Source organism: Glycine soja, chromosome 3 (genome assembly GCF_004193775.1).
Source record: "Glycine soja cultivar W05 chromosome 3, ASM419377v2, whole genome shotgun sequence".
NCBI lineage: Eukaryota > Viridiplantae > Streptophyta > Magnoliopsida > Fabales > Fabaceae > Glycine > Glycine soja.
In genome coordinates, this window is record NC_041004.1 from 45,925,782 (window position 1) to 45,945,684 (window position 19,903).

General features: G+C 32.9%; 4 protein-coding genes across 5 annotated transcripts; 3 read left to right on the top strand and 1 right to left on the bottom strand.

Moving 5' to 3' along the window:
* The first annotated feature begins 1,219 nt into the window (after positions 1-1,219).
* On the top strand, positions 1,220-2,127 carry LOC114407647 (histone H2AX-like). The gene is made up of 2 exons (XM_028370826.1): positions 1,220-1,531; positions 1,705-2,127. The coding sequence occupies exons 1-2, from the start codon at positions 1,331-1,333 to the stop codon at positions 1,924-1,926; spliced, it is 423 nt and encodes a 140-aa protein (XP_028226627.1). The 5' UTR covers positions 1,220-1,330; the 3' UTR covers positions 1,927-2,127.
* Positions 2,128-3,168: 1,041 nt separating this feature from the next.
* On the top strand, positions 3,169-5,864 carry LOC114407646. Its single transcript, XM_028370825.1, has 8 exons — positions 3,169-3,296; positions 3,380-3,604; positions 3,680-3,898; positions 4,471-4,557; positions 4,670-4,816; positions 5,142-5,168; positions 5,281-5,376; positions 5,473-5,864. Exons 1-8 carry the CDS (start codon positions 3,264-3,266, stop codon positions 5,671-5,673), a joined length of 1,035 nt encoding a protein of 344 aa, XP_028226626.1. The 5' UTR covers positions 3,169-3,263; the 3' UTR covers positions 5,674-5,864.
* A 922-nt stretch (positions 5,865-6,786) lies between these two features.
* LOC114407651 (probable protein S-acyltransferase 17) lies at positions 6,787-10,876 on the top strand. The gene is made up of 10 exons (XM_028370830.1): positions 6,787-7,040; positions 7,114-7,207; positions 7,974-8,068; positions 8,176-8,343; positions 8,424-8,496; positions 8,598-8,650; positions 9,219-9,310; positions 9,403-9,455; positions 9,559-9,684; positions 10,257-10,876. Exons 1-10 carry the CDS (start codon positions 6,892-6,894, stop codon positions 10,530-10,532), a joined length of 1,179 nt encoding a protein of 392 aa, XP_028226631.1. The 5' UTR covers positions 6,787-6,891; the 3' UTR covers positions 10,533-10,876.
* A 230-nt stretch (positions 10,877-11,106) lies between these two features.
* Positions 11,107-18,806, bottom strand: LOC114407649 (protein BONZAI 3-like). Of its 2 annotated transcripts, XM_028370827.1 has the most exons (16): positions 18,471-18,805; positions 16,606-16,653; positions 15,524-15,672; positions 15,367-15,415; positions 13,995-14,051; positions 13,699-13,881; positions 13,465-13,599; positions 13,320-13,381; positions 13,137-13,233; positions 12,940-13,054; positions 12,779-12,855; positions 12,367-12,504; positions 12,125-12,292; positions 11,926-12,039; positions 11,719-11,815; positions 11,107-11,585 (listed from the first exon to the last, which is right to left on the bottom strand). In XM_028370827.1, the coding sequence occupies exons 1-16, from the start codon at positions 18,624-18,626 to the stop codon at positions 11,455-11,457; spliced, it is 1,776 nt and encodes a 591-aa protein (XP_028226628.1). In that variant the 5' UTR covers positions 18,627-18,805; the 3' UTR covers positions 11,107-11,454. The 2 variants fall into 2 exon arrangements, with proteins under 2 accessions (XP_028226628.1, XP_028226629.1); XM_028370828.1 differs by lacking the exon at positions 16,606-16,653 and having other exon boundaries at positions 18,471-18,806.
* Positions 18,807-19,903: the final 1,097 nt, after the last annotated feature.

Genomic DNA, 19,903 nt, shown 5'->3' on the forward strand with positions numbered 1-19,903 from the left:
CCCGTTGTACGTACTTAAGCATTGGTCATTGTGCCTATGCTATAACTTATAACAAAAAAAAAAAAAAAGAATGATAGATTGATGATTAGTATCTCTCATCTTACATGGTCATGTGTATAACATTGTTATAGAGAAAAAAAAGCTAGTTGTGGGATCCATACTTTTTAAACTTATTTACACGTTGAATCATTCTCACTAAATGATAAACACTTGTTTTTGTTGTCACAAAGTTATTTTTGTTGTTTATAGTTTATGCCGAACACAGCCCAAGAGAGACTTATTGAAGGTTGAAATCATTTTGAACCCCTTTCCCCGATTCCTATTTGGACTGTACATTTTTTTCCGGCTAATCCAATGAATCTTTCTCTCATCAACATTGCAACTCCAAAAAAAACTTGACTATGAGGGCTTCAACGTCATTGCAAACTAACATAGGTAATCAGAAGCAGCCCACGACATAAGACGGTATAACTTCGACAACTGCTTTGATAAGAATCTCCTTTCCAGGTTGTGTAGTGTGTTTGTACAAAATCATGAAAAGATATATGTAATTATTTGTTACTTCCCCTTCACCATAAAAATTAATTATTTTTTCCTCACAGAATAATTTATTTCTAATACACTAGAAAACGACATATATTGTATGATTGCAAAACTTAGGGATGTTTGGTTTGTTTTGTTTTCTGTTTTTATTTTCATTGGAAATAGAAAATGATGATGAAAATGTGTTTGGTTGAATTTTTAAAAATATTTTCAGTTAAAATAAAAATAAAAAACAATCAAAAAATGAAAATAATAAAATTTTGTTTTTAGTATTTTTGATTGAAAACATGGATCTTATTTTGAATGAAATGAACATGAGATGACAATGAATATAATTTTAAATAAATTTAAAAATACAAAAAAAAATAAGAAGTCAATATATCATAAATTTTGAGTGTTTTTATTTCTTAAAAACAAAAAATAAGAAGTTAAATCAAATATATTTTTAAAATTTTAATCTTTTAAAAATGAAAACAATTTTTAAAAAATAAAGAAAAGAAAGAAAACAAAATAAAAATGCTGAGCAAATACATTGTGACGGGTTTTGTTCCAAAAATGCTCGAAAACGAAAAAGCAGTTTCCCGCGAATCTTAGTGAGGATGCCACGTTGGCAATCCGCGTCTCACCTTCTCGACCAATCAGCGCGGATTATCGGGCCCTATATAATTCCATTCCACTCACAACCCTTTCGTCTGCGCCTGATTTCTCAGTTCTCTCACACACTCATTCGGTGCTCCGAATCTCAGATTCTAGGGTTAGGGTTCCCAATTTCTCCACCGATCAGAAAATGAGTTCAACTGGTGGTTCTACCAAGGGCGGAAGGGGCAAGCCCAAAGCCTCCAAATCCGTTTCAAGATCGCAGAAAGCTGGTCTCCAATTCCCCGTTGGAAGAATCGCTCGATTCCTTAAGGCTGGGAAATACGCCGAGCGTGTTGGTGCTGGTGCTCCTGTGTACCTCTCTGCAGTGCTCGAATATCTCGCTGCTGAGGTTTGTTTTGGGTTTCCGATTAGGTTTAGATTTGATTAGTCATCGTGTTTTTTGTCAATCTGTTTTTTCTTGTTTTAATTTTTGTTTTAAGGGTCTGATTTTTAATTGTGTTCTGATTGACCTAATTTATTTTTGAATCAATTGTTGATGATGTGTGTTTTTTTATTTTTTAGGTTTTGGAATTGGCTGGGAATGCTGCTAGGGATAACAAGAAGAATCGTATTGTTCCTAGGCACATTCAGCTTGCTGTGAGGAACGATGAGGAACTGAGCAAGCTTTTGGGGTCTGTTACCATTGCCAACGGAGGTGTCTTGCCGAACATTCACCAGACTCTGCTTCCCAAGAAGGCTGGAAAGGGGAAGGGCGAAATTGGATCTGCCTCTCAAGAGTTTTAGGGTTTTTGTTTTACCCATTTGGACTATAGTTTTGATTTTATTGCGTTTGTAACATACATGTTTCGGTTATTTTCTACATGTCTTCTCTGAGAAATTAGGTGCTTCTCAGTCTGATGAACTGGATGGTGTATTATCACTTTTGAATCAGATGTGAATGTGAAGTGCTATTTGGATTATCTGTCGAATTAATTTATTTTATAACGATAGTGTTTCATAAGCTGGCGCACATTGCTTTTTGAACTTTGAACAGTCAATTGATTATTCTATATCTCCTAAATATATGGTCGATTTTTAGCTTCTTAATACGAGTGTGACTGTGCTGAAAACTGTAGTTGCACTTTTGGTGGCATGTTGCACGAATTGGCAGTCTTGGTATGTGCCTATGCTTATAAGTTCTAACCCTTTGTATCAGACGGGTTTTTTAGACTGAGTTGTCCTTCCTGTCAAATGCGTACTGTGCTAGGGATTAATCCTTACCTGTTATGCTTGTAGGCAGGTTCATCTCTAAATGTCCTTAGTGACCAATTTCTGTTCATTGGACTTTTTCTTTTCCTCTTAGTCAGTGCCCTTTTGTACAGTGTTATTTACTTTTTCTGTTCAAGGCTGTTGTTATTTCGTGTCGTCTTTTTAAATTAAGCACTCGTCGAATTAACCAATGGTGCTTTCAAAATGTTTTAGAATAACTGAGATCAGAGTCTCTCTCTCTCATTGTGTCACTCAAAGTTGCAAATTTCATGATTTGGCTAGACTAATTCTTTGCGCTCAGTAGGTTACGTATGAAAACAATTTGTCAAGTGCTTTTCGAAATTTCATAGCACGTTTCCAAAGTTAAAGTATTTGTGGTCTTTAAATTTGAAATTAAAAGAAAATAAAAATTGGATGGCTAATGCTAACCGATCATAGGTCGTTTTTCTATGTTCTTGTGATGACTGCTAGTGATTGCATCATAGTTTTTGAACAATTAACTGGAAGCTCATCATGGGTTTAGGAGTCTTCGACAAGGTATGATTTAACCAGCAGTGAAACTGCGAAAATGCATAGTTAAAATTGGTCTTTACTTTTTACGAAGTAAAGTAACGCAAGCGTAGTTAAAAAGCGAGTGGGTCTAAATCGTGTCTTGTTAAAAGCCGTCGATATCATTATGTCAGAAACGGCGTCCTCAAATGGCCAGTAGTCGTTTCTCCAAGCAACGTATATTTTGTTTGGTTATTTTATAATTTATCCTAATTGTATAAACAGTAACTCTGGGTTAAACGGGGTTAGACTCGGGACGGAAACTTTTTGTTTTTGATTTGAAAATTGTTTATCTTGTATTTATGTGGTGAAGAACGCATGCAATGAAAAATGCAACACTAGCCTTGAAAAGCCTGGTCCGTGGAAAACAATAGGTAATAATTTCATTTCATGAACCCAAAATAGTTTGAATTAAATGGTCGGTTTGGCTTTGATGCAGCATGTGGGTGTGGCCCTGACATCATGCCCTGGACAACTGAAACCGGTAACATGTGAATTTAGGGTCAGAATCCGATGCTCCTCCAATGTTGGTGTTTCTAGGCAACAAGTTCTGGAGAAATTGGACAAGGAGCTAGCAAAGGGAGATGATAGAGCTGCGCTCGCACTTGTCAAGGATTTGCAGGGTAAGCCTGATGGCCTTCGGTGTTTTGGTGCAGCCAGACAGGTTAGTAGTCTTGTGCCCTCTTGCTTCTTCTTGTAAATATTTTAGATTAATTTTTCTTCTATGCCTATTACGTAGGTGCCTCAAAGGCTTTACACCTTGGATGAATTGAGGCTTAATGGGATTGAAACTTTGTCTCTTCTTTCGCCCGTGGACACAACTCTTGGTTCAATTGAGAGAAACCTCCAGATTGCTGCTATTGTAGGAGGCCTTGCTGCATGGAATGCCTTTGCTATTTCCCCACAGCAAATCTTCTATATTTCACTTGGGTTGCTCTTTCTATGGACATTGGACGCGGTACTTACTTAATTCATTTCATTTCACCACATAAGTGAAGTGAAGTTTTTCTACAAGACCCATCTGTTGTATGCTTCTATGCATGTTCTGCTGCAGCCCAACATAACCATTTGTGATAAATAAGAAATTTTACTTGCATATTTAGGGATCTTATTCTCTTTTCTCTTGCTTTGTCCGTCTATACCTTCTTAGAAATGCAATTTCCATGTTTGCTTTGCTTCCAATATGAACGAACGATTTTATTTCCAATATCCCAATTGCCACCTAATAACATCGCTGAAATTTGGGTATTTAAGTGAGCCGAATAACGTCGCGAGAATCAAGTAGTTAACCGTACCTAGTGGAATAAAGCTTTGTGGTTACTGTATCCTAATTGCCACATCTGTCTATAACAGACTTTATAACTGCTGTATAAGTATTAAGGATTGAAGGTTCATTACATTGTAAAATTCAGGATCAAGTTTGTTTATCAACCTTTATCATGAAAATCTGTGTTTGTTCATTGACATGCTACTTGATTGCTTACTGTAAAAGATTTTCTCGAGGATGCTCATCCAACTGATTGTTTGCAGGTCTCTTTTGGTGGAGGTATTGGTGGCTTGGTTGTTGATACAATTGGTCACAGCTTCAGTCAAAAATACCACAATAGGGTTATTCAAGTCAGATTCATGCCTTTCTCTTATTGTCCACTAAAAATAATTTTATTTCTAATAAATAATTTACATCTTCTTAATGACAGTTATGTAACCATAACAAAATTTAATTACGCAGCATGAAGCTGGTCACTTTTTAATTGCCTATCTGGTAGGAATACTTCCTAGAGGATATACTATTTCTAGTTTGGATGCTCTGCAGAAGGTGGGATCTCTGAATATTCAAGCGGGCACAGCCTTTGTAGATTTTGAGTTTCAAGAAGAAGTAGGTTGCTTTATTTTCCCCCCTTGTATTTTAATGCAACTCAATTTACTTTAATGTAACACATAGAATGAGAGAATAACAACTAGGGATGTGTCTTTGTATCACTGTTTGTCCTAGCAATCTGGCTTTGACCTTTGTCACAATTTCCTTGTATGACAAAGTTTTTGTGTAGCAGTTTAGGTTGAGTGACTCCATTATCAATAATCTAATTGATTGAATACATGTTTTTAGCTCATTAAACTGCTTGATTATCTTGAGTTTCACGTGAACCGCATATTGTTTACAACTATATCTGTTGATTGTTAACACCTTTCACTTCCTGCAGGTTAATTCTGGAAAAGTATCAGCTACAGTATGTTGCTATCTTACTGACATTTAATTTACACTGCTTATAAGTTTGCTTTAATCAACGTTCTGCACATGAAATTTTAGTTATGTGACAACCTTTTTTGTTTTGTTATTAGACATTGAACAAATTTTCATGTATAGCATTGGCTGGGGTGTCTACTGAATATCTTATATATGGATTTTCTGAAGGAGGTCTGGATGACATAAGAAAGGTTTAAGCAACTTTTTACTTACTTTCTAAGTGACAACATTTGGAAAGCTCACATGGCATTGACATTACTAATTGTAATTTTCTTAATTGTAAACAGTTGGATTTATTGCTCAAGGGCCTAGGCTTCACACAGAAGAAGACAGATTCTCAGGTTAGATGGTCTTTGCTAAACACGGTCTTGCTCTTGCGGAGGCATGAAGCAGCTCGAGGGAAGGTTGCCGAGGCCTTATCAATGGGAAAATCTGTAGGATCCTGCATTGACATTATAGAGAATTCTATCGATGTTTCAGATCTCTAACTGAAGCTTTGACCCCCTTGATTATTCCCTTCTGTTACTCTAAACTCTGCTCTCAGATATGTTGATTAATATTTCCATAAATTTTCATATGGTATTATTACCTTGCTCATAAATTTTCATATGATTATACCGTATTGTTGTACAGTGGAAAGAAGTAATTCAATATAGTTTCTTGGTTCTTTTGGCTAGCACTTTCGTAGGCTTTGTGAAAGATTAATTGCGATGAGAGAAAAGGACAAGTGGCATAACGGGCAAAGTAGGTTTAATTTACAACGATGGACTTGTATTTTATAGAGTAATTTACAACGAAGGACAAGTATAATTTTTTTTATTGTATTTATTCTATCCCTTGCCGTGGAAGAAAAGAATTTGATTATAGAAAATTCCTTGGTATAAAATATTAATGTTTTATTACGATTTGAAGAGGTTTTTCCGTAAGTATAGGCAAAGCCTAAAGGCCACATTTAGTTAGAATAAAAATAAAACAAAAAAAAGTCAATAACTCATTAAGTGCCTTAAGGCACCGGCACAAGAAGAAAATACCATGCTATTACTTTTTTCCTTTTCTTTTTAGTTTGTGGCATATGATTTTCTTTAAAAAAAATTAGCAGATTAAACTTCGGGTGACTTGTGGAATATTGTTGAATAAATCAAATGTATATGGAGAGTATTTCAACATCAACATTTTTTTTTTCTTCAAAGCTCAGTATTATTATTTCTAAAGATGTATTTATTGACGATTGATCATATTTAATGAACTTAATTTAGGTAAGTGAAATATTTGCCAAGTGGCTGAGGTAAAAAAATACTTAAGCTTTTACTATTTTAGTGATGGAAATGGATCTCCAATAGAAAAGAATCTGAGGTAGTCAAATGTCACACCGTTTATTTTTTATTACAGTAATAAATTTTAGGCAAATATCTTTCATTAAAAAACTAAAAGGATAATTTTGTATTGAGATATATAAAATTATGTTATTCATGTTTTTTTTTTATATTTTCCTATAATTTTTATAATAATATTTTTTTCTCTTTTAATTTAGGGCATCGGTTAATAAGGCTCTAAATTTACTGGATTAAAGAATTAATGGTTTATGACAATTATTGTATCTCAATTGAGATGAAATAAAGTTTACTACAAGTAGTAGTTAATTAAAAAAATTGCATGGAGTTAAGAGAAGATTGGATCCGTTTGATGTGGAATGGGCATAGGCAGTAATGGGCGTAGAGTGGTTATTGGTGTGCCATGGCTTGGTCACTGCGGTGGTCGTTGTCTCTTTCCTCTGCGGTCGATGGCCAATCTTTGAAGGCACTTTCATTCAACGCATTCACTACTTCCTCACTTTCGGCGCCTACGATTACTTCCTGTATCTCTCTCTCTCTCTCTCTTCTCCATTTTTGCTTCTTCAATTTCAATTACTTCATCTCTCTCTTTTGCAGGCGTTTCGTTGGCGCTGTTTTCGGTCCTAAGTGTACGGATTCGGTTCTCTCCGTCGAATATTACTGCTGCGATCGTCCCAATCCTCTTCTGCAGGTATTATAATATATTATTATTTCGATCCATTGCTCCAACTTGTGCTATCAATTTTAATGTACTGAAACTCTTCTTCCTATTTCGATGCTTTAACTTATCAGCGCTCAGCATTGTCTTTTGTGAATTGTGACCTGCAACTAGCATGACAATGGAATCTATAAGCAAATTTCATTAGATAAATTGCTTCGTCTAATTCATTACGGAAATAACCTTTTTATGTTATTTAGGTCACGATTTGGTTATTTCTGACATCTGAATACTGCATGTGGCCTTTTTTTTTTGTGTAATACTATTAATGAATAGGTAGGGTGCGAGTGCCTTCAGTTGGGACATTTTTTTTTGTGAAAGGATAATGATAATAATATCCTTGTCTGGCATTATATTGCAAAGGTTAAACTGTTCACTGGTCCTCATAGTTGTCCCTTTTTTAAGTTTTAGTTCCTACATGAGAAAACTGAAAGTTTCAGTTTCTACACATGCATACAAGATTAAGTTTAGGTCCCTATTGATAATATCAGAAAACTTTAGGTGTAACTTTGCTACAAAAACTTTCTGGTGGTGATCAACTGCTACAAAAAATTGTGTAAGGACTAAAACTTATATAATTTTCTTGTATAACGGGGACAGCTATAGGAATCAAATGAATAATTTGACTTATTGCAAATCGTCCTAGGTATGTGATGATACTTTTTTTTCTCTCGGGAAGTTTTGACTTCTGTTGTTATGTTCTCCATTGGTTTGATGGTTAAAATTCTGTTTATTGCAGATTATATATATTGTGATAATTGGTGTAACATATTATTTCGTTGCGAAGTCTTGCTTTGCCTATATCCCTGGATACTATCTAAGTGGAATTCACAGGTAGTGTACTTCAGGGCCAACACCCAACGTTGTACTCTATTTTTGCTTAATGGTTTCTTCAGCATTATTCTATCCTGAATTTTGTTAGACCTTATATTTTTGTTTAGGTACACAAGCTTCTTGGCAGTTGCTGTTGGAATTCTGCTCTTTCTTTTGACCAGCTTTTCTGATCCGGGGACAATAAACACTGAGAATGTTTCTCACTATATTAATGCTTATCCCTATGATAATATTATTTATTCAGAGAAAGAATGTTCAACTTGCAAAATTCCAAAGTGAGTTTGCTACTATTGCAGAATTTTGTTGAAATATTGGTTAAATCTATTTATAAAACTGTCTTAATTTTTTTATGCAGACCTGCTAGGTCAAAACACTGCAGCATTTGTGATCGCTGTGTTGCACGATTTGATCATCACTGTGGATGGATGGTTAGTAATCTTTGAAATTCTCCCTCTTTATTTGTGTTGTTCTCATTTAATATATATCATGTGTTTTTTTGGAGTTCTACTAAAAGTTGCTTTACTCACAGAACAACTGCATAGGGGAGAAAAACACCCAGTATTTCATGGCTTTTCTATTATGGTGAGTTCTATATTCTTACATGAGTATCATTTCATGGAATCTAATATAACTCCTTTACAAAAGGAACCCCAAAAAGTATGACGCATTAGAAGACTAAGTTAAGATTTAGGAATTTTCCTTTCGTTAGATAAAATTATTGAACTGAGGTTCACAAAGAAATATGTCAAATTGTGTTGAATCGTAGATTTGAATCGCGAATCGTAAAATTCTAATAACTATTCTTTGTACCTTCTTTTCTCTTTTAAGAAATCTTGTTTCTATTATGGAAAGATAACTTCAGTACGTACATGTTACTCAAAATGTTTCTGTACCTATTCACTGTTCCACTATCTCTGAAGTATTAAACTTGTTCAATATATTGTGAACATGTGCTTTTCAATATGCTATTTTGGTATCATTCAATGCTCTTCAATCTTTTTCCCTTCCTATAAGATGTAGTATAAATACTAGAATATCATAGTGATAAACATTTTAGTTATTGATTTCAACTTTACCATAGATTTGCAATGAGTTATACATTCTTCATCTCTGGTTCTATTTGTATTTGTGATTCTTTCTCATCTTGTAGGCATTTCCTTATATGCTTGTATGGAACAGTTGCCATTGTCTTGGTTCTTGCTGGAAGACTAAGAGAATTAAGAGTTGTTGATATTCTAACCGGTAATATAGATTTGCAACTAGTATCTATGTTTAGATTAAGTTGTTTCTTTTACTAATTTTGATACTTCTCTATCCTTATCATAACTCTGCAGTTTATTATGGAATAGAAAATTCTTTTCTGGATTTAGCTCCTAATGTTGTGCAGGTGAGGGATTTATTGTGTGTCTCTATGTGTTGATTGTCATGCATTTCTATTTTGATTCCCTATTTTCCATTTTAGTGGTTAGTGATGTTTTGTAATCATACAGTGGTTGTTGGGATCTTACAACACCCAGATACTTCTTATGGTGTTCCTTGCAATCGTTGGGATGCTGTTAGCTGGTTTCTTTGGTTACCATGCAAAGCTTTGCCTTACCAACACTACCACTAATGAGGTACCTTCTACCTCTAACCTTCAAATATATTATTTAATTTTGTTGTAAATTGTAAAAAAGCCAGGAAGTGACAAGGAATCTTTTATCTTTTTTTCATATGAACAAAAATCCCCATAAATAGAGAGGGACCAGAATACTATGCATTTAAATAGTTGAATTAGAGATGTATAGAATATTGATACCTTGTGTCCATGTCCGTTATGTTACAAGAAAATGCTACCCAGAATACCTAATTTGGTAATTGGTATGGTTGTGGGATCTATAAAATAAGTCTCTCTTGGACTAAAAAAAAAAACAACAATAGCAGAATCCTTGTGTTGACAAGCCTGCACAAACTGGACGGTTGCTTTATCGTCTGAATTTACAAGAAAATAATTCAGGTCTGGTGACTTTGATTCTGATGGAGTCACCTGTACAGTTTCTGCTGATTTGTGAATGCAGAATTGTCAAAGTTCAATTGCTCCATGGTTGTTTATCATTATCCAATCTTGGTGATCTATTTAGCCAGAAAACTGTATGCTTATGAGAGTTGCTAATCTCAATGAAACTAAAGGTTTCTATGTGAATCACAGACTTTTAAGTGGCAAGATTACATGGACTGGCAAAGGAAGCTAAAAGAAGCAAAGGTCAGTGCTGAAGCCCTGAAACAAAGTATCGGTGGAATGAGCGGTGAGAAACAGCCCTTGTTGAGCAAATGCAGAGCCTTCTTTCGAAAATCACCTCTAGAAGATGTGGTAGTAGTTAAGAATAATGTTTACGATAAAGGTTTCTTCCTCAATATTCAGGAGGTTATTTCCCCTTTCTCTACAAGGCGGTCCTTTACACAAAACAAATTGAAGTCCAGCTGAGTATGCTCCTATCATACGTGTCTTTTTGGTTATTGAAGATCTTGGTGGCTAGTTGCACATAAATTGAGTGGGTAGTATGTCTGTGCATTTCTTTATATTACCCAATAAAACATTGTGAAAATCAGAAACGTGATATATTAAATTCGATTTTTCTATTAGAGTTCTAGACTGCTCGCCAAAAGAAAATTCTAGAGTTTTAGACTAGATGTAGAGTGAGAATTGATTGTTTGTTAGCCCCCCTGTGCCTTTTTTTTTTGGTTGGTTGTGATGTACTATTTCCTATTAGCATAAACAAAAAGATATCAGTACTTAGCACATGTATTTTATTTTAGATTTTTGCTCCAGCTGTTCATTTATTATTAAAGGAAACTTGAGACTTTTTGAGAAAACGTTTACGGGATCCCAATTTCTTGTCTAGAAGAAATGTGAGATTCCAAATATGAAACAAATGCCATACAGCAACGGTAAGGGATGAGTGCGATGCCAGGTAGTTGTAAACAATGTGATAAACCAAAATAATGAAGAAATCAAAACTCTTATGTTGTGTGCAGCAAATGCCCATGCTAGAAGGTGATTGATAATAGTCTAAATTCATCGGTGATGGAATATTTGACAATTTCGTAAAGTTAACAAAACCATGTTATCTATGAAATATCCAAATGTACGGGAGAGGAACCAGGAGTATATCACCCAAGATATATTTTCTTTGCAATTTTATCCCCAAGCAAAGCAATATACCCTTCACACTAATATACGTCCGAGATTCATCATGCTTCTATTTACAATTCATATCAACAAGAAAAGCAAATATGAAACCATGCCAACTTCTTTAGCAGATAATTATTTTGGTCATTGATTGCCTGCTACGAACCAAACAACATCTTCACTAATCCTTCTTCCTGACGTGCCCGAGTTTGAAAATCTATTGCATGGTGGAAGTGGATGCTTTTGGGAAATGGGAAGGCAATGGGCTAATGCCCCTACTTCGCATAAAAGACAAAAACTGATCAGGTAGTTCTTCCAAAAGAACTTGCACAACGGATATCTGCCCACCTGTCAAAAACACAGGAGGGTGCGTTTAACTTCAAATGGAATGAAATGAAATGAGTACAAAAATTTGAGGGGCCAGATAAGGCTAACGAATTGAAAGACAAACAAGTTAACTTGAATAGCAACTGGTACTTACTTTGTACTTCTCTCATAGGGACAAATTGTACCATATCTCTTGTAGCTACACGACCAGTAGAACTCTCCAACTGACGCCCATTATCAGCATCCAGCACCTGCAATCCACAAGTATATATATTCATTCTCCCTAACAACAAAGCATTTTCATGATACTAAATAATTAATGGGGCCTAAGGAAAAAAACTTGGACAAGGATTAGTAGGACCTCCATGCTCGTGAAATCAGCACTTCCCACTCCAACTATAAGAATCGACAGGGGAAGGTCAGATGCTTTAACCAGAGCATTTATTGTTTCTTGAAGATCCGTAACAACTCCATCCTATGAGAAAATGAACCATTGGATTGTTTATTCTGTTCATAATCATTCCAACAAAAACAGTATCGCCAATTCATTATCTTCTTACCGTTATGATAAGCAACACATAATACTTAGTGCTGTTAACTGATGTAAGGGACTGTGCAGCCGTTTGTGCAGCCATGTTGATAACTGGGCCAAATAAAGTGGGTCCTGAGAGAGTGACACTGCTTAAAGCACTGACATAAGCATCCATTATGCCTTCAACTCCTACAACCTAAACATGAAAGAAAACTAACTGTTAATGTTAAATTGATAGAACACCAACAATACAATTGACGAATTTCTTACCTCAGATGCACCTGGATTCCCATTTAGATTAAAACAGTGGGATACAGTACCACCAGGTATCTTTCCTCCAAATCCCCAAGCAGGAAACTGCCTATCAGAATCATAAAACTGAATAACTTCTCCAACCTCCATTATAGCCTACAGATAAATACTGTGTTGGTTAGGCAAAACAATGGATCAGACAATGCCACCCCGTTATTGAATTTAGTCAGTAACATAATGAAGTAAAAGGATACATCATCTTGATTTTATACAAATATCAAACATAATACTGGATCATAAACTGTAAAAAACTTTTGGCGTGATCGATCTATAGCATTTCACATGTTAATGATTGAAAAGTTCAGAATCATTCATTTTTTTTTTTGCTCGGCAGAATCATTCATTGACAAGAAGTAGATATCAAGCTTACCTTTTGGTATGAATTTAACCGACCATATGCATCAATATAATGCAAAGAATCTGAATGCTGAGGATTTCCATTTGAAGCTGGAAATTTTTTGAAGAGGTTAACAAACAAGAAAGATGAAATTCATAATCACCGTTGCTAATAGAAGAACAATTGTTACTTACCAGTGAAATCTACAGCAACCATGAAGTTCAGTTCAAAACCACTAGATATGTAGTCAATAAAACTGAATTGTTCCTTTTCGCAATATTGATCCACAAATAGTTGACCCTTCAGAACCTACATGGAAGAAATTCCACAAAGTGAGGTTAAGCAAAGGAGTAGAGCAAAAATGTAATTCTATTGCGTAGGTAACCAACACCTTCTCCTGTCTGTGGCGTGTGGATGGTATGACAAAATTTACGCCTGTTCTTTCTCTGTATAGTTTTTCTAGGTCTGCTACTGACTTCTGCACTTTACTGATTGCAATGAATTTTGATATCAATGTATTTTGCATCCATGCCCAACAAAAATATAAGCCAGTTTCTAATAATTGCATTATTACCCAATAAGTACATGATCGCCGCTGCTATTGAAATCAAAACACTCGATCACTAATGGATTATCCTGCAGAGAAGTTAAAAATATTCAAAGCTAGATAAATACTATCTTGTAGCATTAAATGTTAAGCCCAAAGATGGTAGGCTTACTTTACTTCCAAACTTGTGGGCACCAAGACAAACTGATTTCCATTTTGGATTTAAATTGTCGTCGATAACTTCAGTCTTGCATATAGGAATATAACCTCCACTCTCAACCATTCTTGATATTCTTAGAAAAGGGTCCTACAAGAAAAACATATATGAGAGATTTTTCGAATGACAAACAAAAAAAAATGTATTTAATTAAATAGGGGACATTAATATGGGATATAGAATACGTACACTTTTAGAAAAGACATCCTTGTTATCCAAGTGAGAACAACGCAAGACCATCTCAACTGCACTCTTTGAAGCAACAGTCTCTTCAGCATGAACAGTAATTTCCCCTAGGTTTCTTATTAAACCACCATGCCCGCTTTTGTTTTGGAGCCTTAACGATAAGCTTTTACTTGGTTTAGTCGCAATCTGACGCACACACAGTTCACACCAGCGTCACTCAGTGGCCACAATCTCAATTCTCAATCCAACAGTATTAATAAGCAGCACAATGAAAATGATCTGAATACAATGATACTGACCTCTGATAAAGTGCAACTGGTCATTCCAAGGAATTCTTGATCTCCCAGTTTTAGCGTCTGCAGGAACAAGAGACGAAAAAATTTCTTGGTTTTCAAATATAAACTTCATAAGTCGTCATTACCATTCCCTAATATATTTGGCAAGAGAAAGCAAGAATAATAAATTCGTAAAATACTATTACAATGCAAAATGAATGTTAATTATAGAAATCTACCATAAATTAAGGTCATTAATAACACAAGTTGATATAAAATTGAAGAGAGCTCTCAAAAGGATTTATTTTCAAATCTAACCTAAAGTCCGTTCAGGTAAATAATTTAAATTAAGAGTTTATTAAATAAATATTTCATATATAAACATTTATGTATAAATTGATTCTATAATAATAAAAAAAATCAAATAAGATATAAGCTGTTTTTACAAGTTATTTTAAATAATTCATTGAAATAAGTTTAAAAAAATCTTATGAACATATTATACAAAAATTCTTTCTAATACTTCAACAAATGTTTATATCATAAGATAAGATTAAATAAATTGTAAGTAGATTCTAATAAATTAAATAATTTGTCCCCTGGTTGGAAAAAGGTAAATTTTCCTATGGAAATAGATTGCTGTTTGCAATTGGCATGATGACAAGGATATTAATCTTTTCAATTGTAAAATCACTGAATAAAGTAGTGAAATGATTTACAACTTACTACATAAAAATTAAAGAATAATAACACCGAAGGCTTTAAGTTGTATATTGTCAACAAAAGTCCTTGTCTGTAGTCAAATACTTTAAGTTGTCTATTATTAACTAATTTTAAGGATTTAACTACTTACTCTTAATCTCTTGTCCAGTGTATGATTTAGGGAATGTATAGTTCAAAATGAGGGGAGGGATTTTGATTAGACATCATGTTTAATTGAGAGGACAACAGGAAAAATAATTAATGTTTTGTTTGATTTACAATGAGAAGAGAAGAGTTTTAAAGATTAATTTACTTTTTGTATCTTTATAATTTTTAATTTTAAAACGTAAATAAGAATATTTTAATTATTAGAGTTAAAATATTTAAATCATCTTTCCCTCTCCGCCAAATCCTCTAATATCGGAGAAGAGCAAAAATTTCATTCGTCTTCCCACTTCTCTTAAAAATTGAACCAAAAAAATCCTCCCTTTCCCTCCCCTCTGACCAAACACTATATTATAGTGATTTTTGTGACGCCATTACATATATATGTTAAAATATGTTTCTTTAGAAAAATTTAGCAAGCTACGAGTTGGCACTGCTTTAACTCAATCGAAAAGTATCACTGTAAAATCCTTACTGAGAAAACAATGCAGGGTTCTTTTAGAGGGCAGAGTTATTATGGTTTACAAACCGTGGTGGGAACGCTGTGATATTTTGTATCAACATCATATACATGAAATCTGGAAGAAAAGTAAAATGAGTTAGAGGGAATTATAAGTCCTTATTGCAATACAGAGCACACAATTTATAGCTTGGAATAGGCGCAAGACAGATGAAGGATAACTTACTCAAGTGGTTGCACAATTTCAAAGTGAAATGCAACACTAATTTTCTCTATCCACTCTGGATTCAAACAATTCAGAATGACTTCAGTGCGACCTAATTCTTCCAATTTACCATCTCTTTTCTTTGCATAAACTACCACCATGGGATCACTCTGAAATAAAAAAATCAGTTAAATTATGCTCACAAAGGCCTATTTTGATCAACGTGCAAGTACCAAATTATACTTCCACGAAGATATTTGAAACTTTCTCATAAAAGATAATTATTGTATTTTTATGTTTACAAAAAACAAATATTTTGTAAATAAAGTCGTTAATCTTGATATTTACTGTGACTGCTAATAAAATTTTACATACTAGTTTCTAAAGTCTTAAAAATAATAACAAAAGCATTTGCATGATTAGCATCACTAGATTAAGAGTGTGAATGAAAAATAATACATGCTATGTACTTATTGAAAAATAGTACTACTAACATTTAAGAAACTTTATTTATACAAAATATTTTGAAGGCTTAATTGTAAATTTTACCTTTAAATTTTAATTATTTTGTGAATTTTATTACTCTAATTTTATTTTGACAAATTTTATCATTCAACTTTTATACAGATTTTATTGGCACAAGTTTTTTTTTGACAAAATTTTATCATCTAACATTTAATATTTTGAAAAATTTATCATTCAATTTTTTATATATTTTTATGTGTTTTATCATCATCTTGATGATAACAAAATGATCCTTATGTTGTCTTTTAACTATTTTTTTTTTTACATGTCAGCCATGAAATAAGTAAAAATTAAAAATTAAAGTGATAAAATTTGCAAAAAATAAAACTTGGGTGGTAAAATGCTTAGAATAATAAAAGTTGATTGAGAAAATTTATAATTAAAAGTTTATTTTCAAATTGTGATTGATTTGCCTAGCATAAACAGCTGTAAGGATATTAAAGCAAATTCAAAGGCATTTCAGGGAGAAAAATAACGGTCACACGTAAATAATCATGAAATATCGGGAAATAAAAGAAAATGAGAATCATTTCAAATCTTTGTATAACATTTGCACCCTTATCTAAAAGAAAATGTACCTTTGATGCAATGTCCCGATCAAGTAAGTTAGATGCTGAAAGAGATAACTGCATCAAAAAAATAGAAGACCATAAACATTTGTCCACCAAATGTCCAGGTTCCAAAAATAACAAATAGTACATTTGAATAAACAAAAAAACAAAAATGAACAGAAAAAAATAGAAAACAAACAAATACTCGTAAAAAACCTAAGGATGCTTTATGATATTAAAAAAAATCGTAAAAATAATACTCGAAAACATTCATTTTGGTGGGCGGATTTACTCAGGGTAGCAAGACATTTGCTGGTTAGCTTTTCTAGAACTTATGTTTTAGAATCCAATTATCAAAAATAAAAGCTTGACAGCATGAAACTTGAATTTGCGAAATTCTAAATACCCTTTGTTTAATCAATATTTGGCAGTTTATCACATACCTGAACATAAACTTCTTCCTGTAAAAAAAAAACATAAACTTCTATATATATGGTTTTCCAATAAACAGCTAGCTGTCTTATAAAATATATTATCTTCACAAAAGTTTATCTGGCAAATTAATTAACAACATTGATTTCTACCACTAAATGATATCCGAATTTAACATCATCTTTTTTTTTGTTTGGCGTTGGGGAGACCGAGGAGGGAACTCACAAATGTGATTTTACATTGTATTGAGAATTTTATCTTGATTTTGCTTTCAAACACACAATAAATTTAACAGTGTTTAGTTGGGATGGAAAAGGAAAGAAAAATAATACTTATAAACCTTTTATTTGACTGAAAGATATAGGATAAAATATTTGTTTTAGAAAATGCGTAGAGCAAAATTTCTTTACACACAATCTATGGATTAACTTAACTTAATAATTTTTTTAGTTTAATTTACTCAATTTATTAGAAAAAATTTATGATATAATTTTTAAAATAATTAATATAAAATCAATAGTTTTTTATATATAATATATGATAATAAAATTTTGTTAATCTGCACATATTGTTTATTCATAATTAATATAAAATCAGTATTTTTAACATATAATATAATAATATTAAAAAAAAGTCTCTTGACAAATTCTTTGGCTCTCTCCTTCAATTCCTTAATTTTTTATATTAAAATGTTTCCCCTATTTACGGCATTTTGTTTGACCGGATTATAGTTATTAAACTCGTCTGGGAAGAACTATCGGATTGATTCACTGGTATGAGAACTGAACATGTTTCACACGACCTGATCCGACTCAACACATTCGATTTAAAATTGAAGGCCTGGTTGATTTGACCGATCATATCTTTTTTAATTATTTTATATCACTCATATAAAAAAATTAATTTATATCTTCTATTATTTATAGATTTGTTTATATTTTTTATCAAAAATATTATTACATCTTAAAATTTAAGATAATAAACTTGTTATCATTTTTAATTATTCTTTAACTAATTTATATGTTATATTTGTTATCGTAGAATAATAATATATATTTTAAATTATAACTTAAGATGGTTTATATATCTCAAATTCTTAAAAAATATGTTAGATGCTTAAAATTTTAAACAAATTCCTAACTATATTTTTAAATATGTTGCATTTTATTAAAATTTAAATTTACATGTTATTAAAAATATAGATAGAATGATTCAAATTACATGATGAATCATTGGATTGATCCTTCACCTAATCCAACATGATAACACCGGACGGGAAGAAAGTATACAATCGACCTCATGTGCTCGGAAGAAAAAGCGTATAAAGCACAACAACAAGAAAAGTATAGCTCAACTTTTTCAGAAAACAAACTCATTGTGATGATAATGAATAGGTTGAGTGGACGCATTGTGTGATGATGACATTAATTAGGGATTAAGCGGTTAAGAAAGAAAAGTACCTCAACTTGTGTGAACAATTGTTGAAACCCTTGCGTCTTGTAAAAGAGATCGACGGCGTCGTTTTGGCCTCCATTGTTGTTCGTGGCAGTGCCTGCATTGATGTTCCCTCCCACCGCTTGCTTCCCTCCTTTCATGTCTGAAAAACACGTTCCCATTCTCTCTTTTTCTGCTAATCGATCTGTTCCTAATTTCTATATCGCCAATGAAACAGTGAGCGAGCGAGTGAACGATTAGATTAGGGTTTTTTTGGTTTCTAAATTTCTATTTGTTTTTTTTGGCTATACAGAGCATGGTGTTGAGTTGGCCTTCTTCCTTACCTTTTATAACTCATAACGTAAACGCGTATGCTGATTTTTGGTTCCTGTTACCTTTTATATATTGATCATTTCAATGTTAATCAACAAATATTTAAATATACTCGCGGAACAATCAAGAGATTTTGTATTTGTAGCATGTCATTATCTTGTGGTTCCAATGTCACCCCAGCATAATTTAAAAATTAACAAATATTCAATTATACTGTTCTATCTTTTTTTCGGAAATAAAGGCTGAAGAGCTGTCAAAACATGAGGAATGTCTTGCTCATTTCTGCTGTGATTTCCATGTAGAAGCAGGTAGAGATTCCCTGAGAGTATTTATTTTCAATAACTTCAAATCTTATGCATCTTTCTCATCTTTTAAATAGTCTTCCGACTTATTTTATATAGTAAATATTCAATGTTTTATATACGTTTTTTAGAATATTAAAAAGATTTGGAGGAAGTTTTATAAGAAGATATAACATTTTTTATTTTTTAATGAAATATTTAAAGCATATTCATCTCTATTTAAAGAGTATAATATATCTCAAATAATTAAAAGAGTTACTGTAAAGGTAAAAGAAAAATGACAAGTGTCCAGACAAATTTGACGAATTTTCAGAAATATCAATATAATTTACTCTATTTAAAGAGGACTCAAGCTCTCCCTGACGTGTTAACAAGGGTAGTTGAACACGAGAAATAACACCTGAAATTGAATTGAAAAGGTTGGGTTTTTGCTACACCACTTCCAATGGGCAGGTCTGAATTATGACTTTATTCATGATACTTATTCAACATCTATGTATATATAGCTTACCTGTCAAGTGATAGAACCAATATATTTAATTATATTAAAATTAATGATGTAGATTTTTTTTTGTTACAAGAGGTGTAAATAAAGGAAAGCAACCGAACCCTTAAGTTGGTTGAGTATTACACACTTCTTTTAATTCTTATGAATAAAAAATTAAAGCAACAACTAACAACAGTTAAGCACGGGGATGTTGCAGAGAACCAGTAATTGATCTGTGGAGCTAGAGGCAGAAGTTTAAGGTTGCCCATGGGTGATTTGATTTCATGGAAGGAGTTTGGTGTGGTCCATGGTGGTTTAAATGAGTTATGGTTGCTTC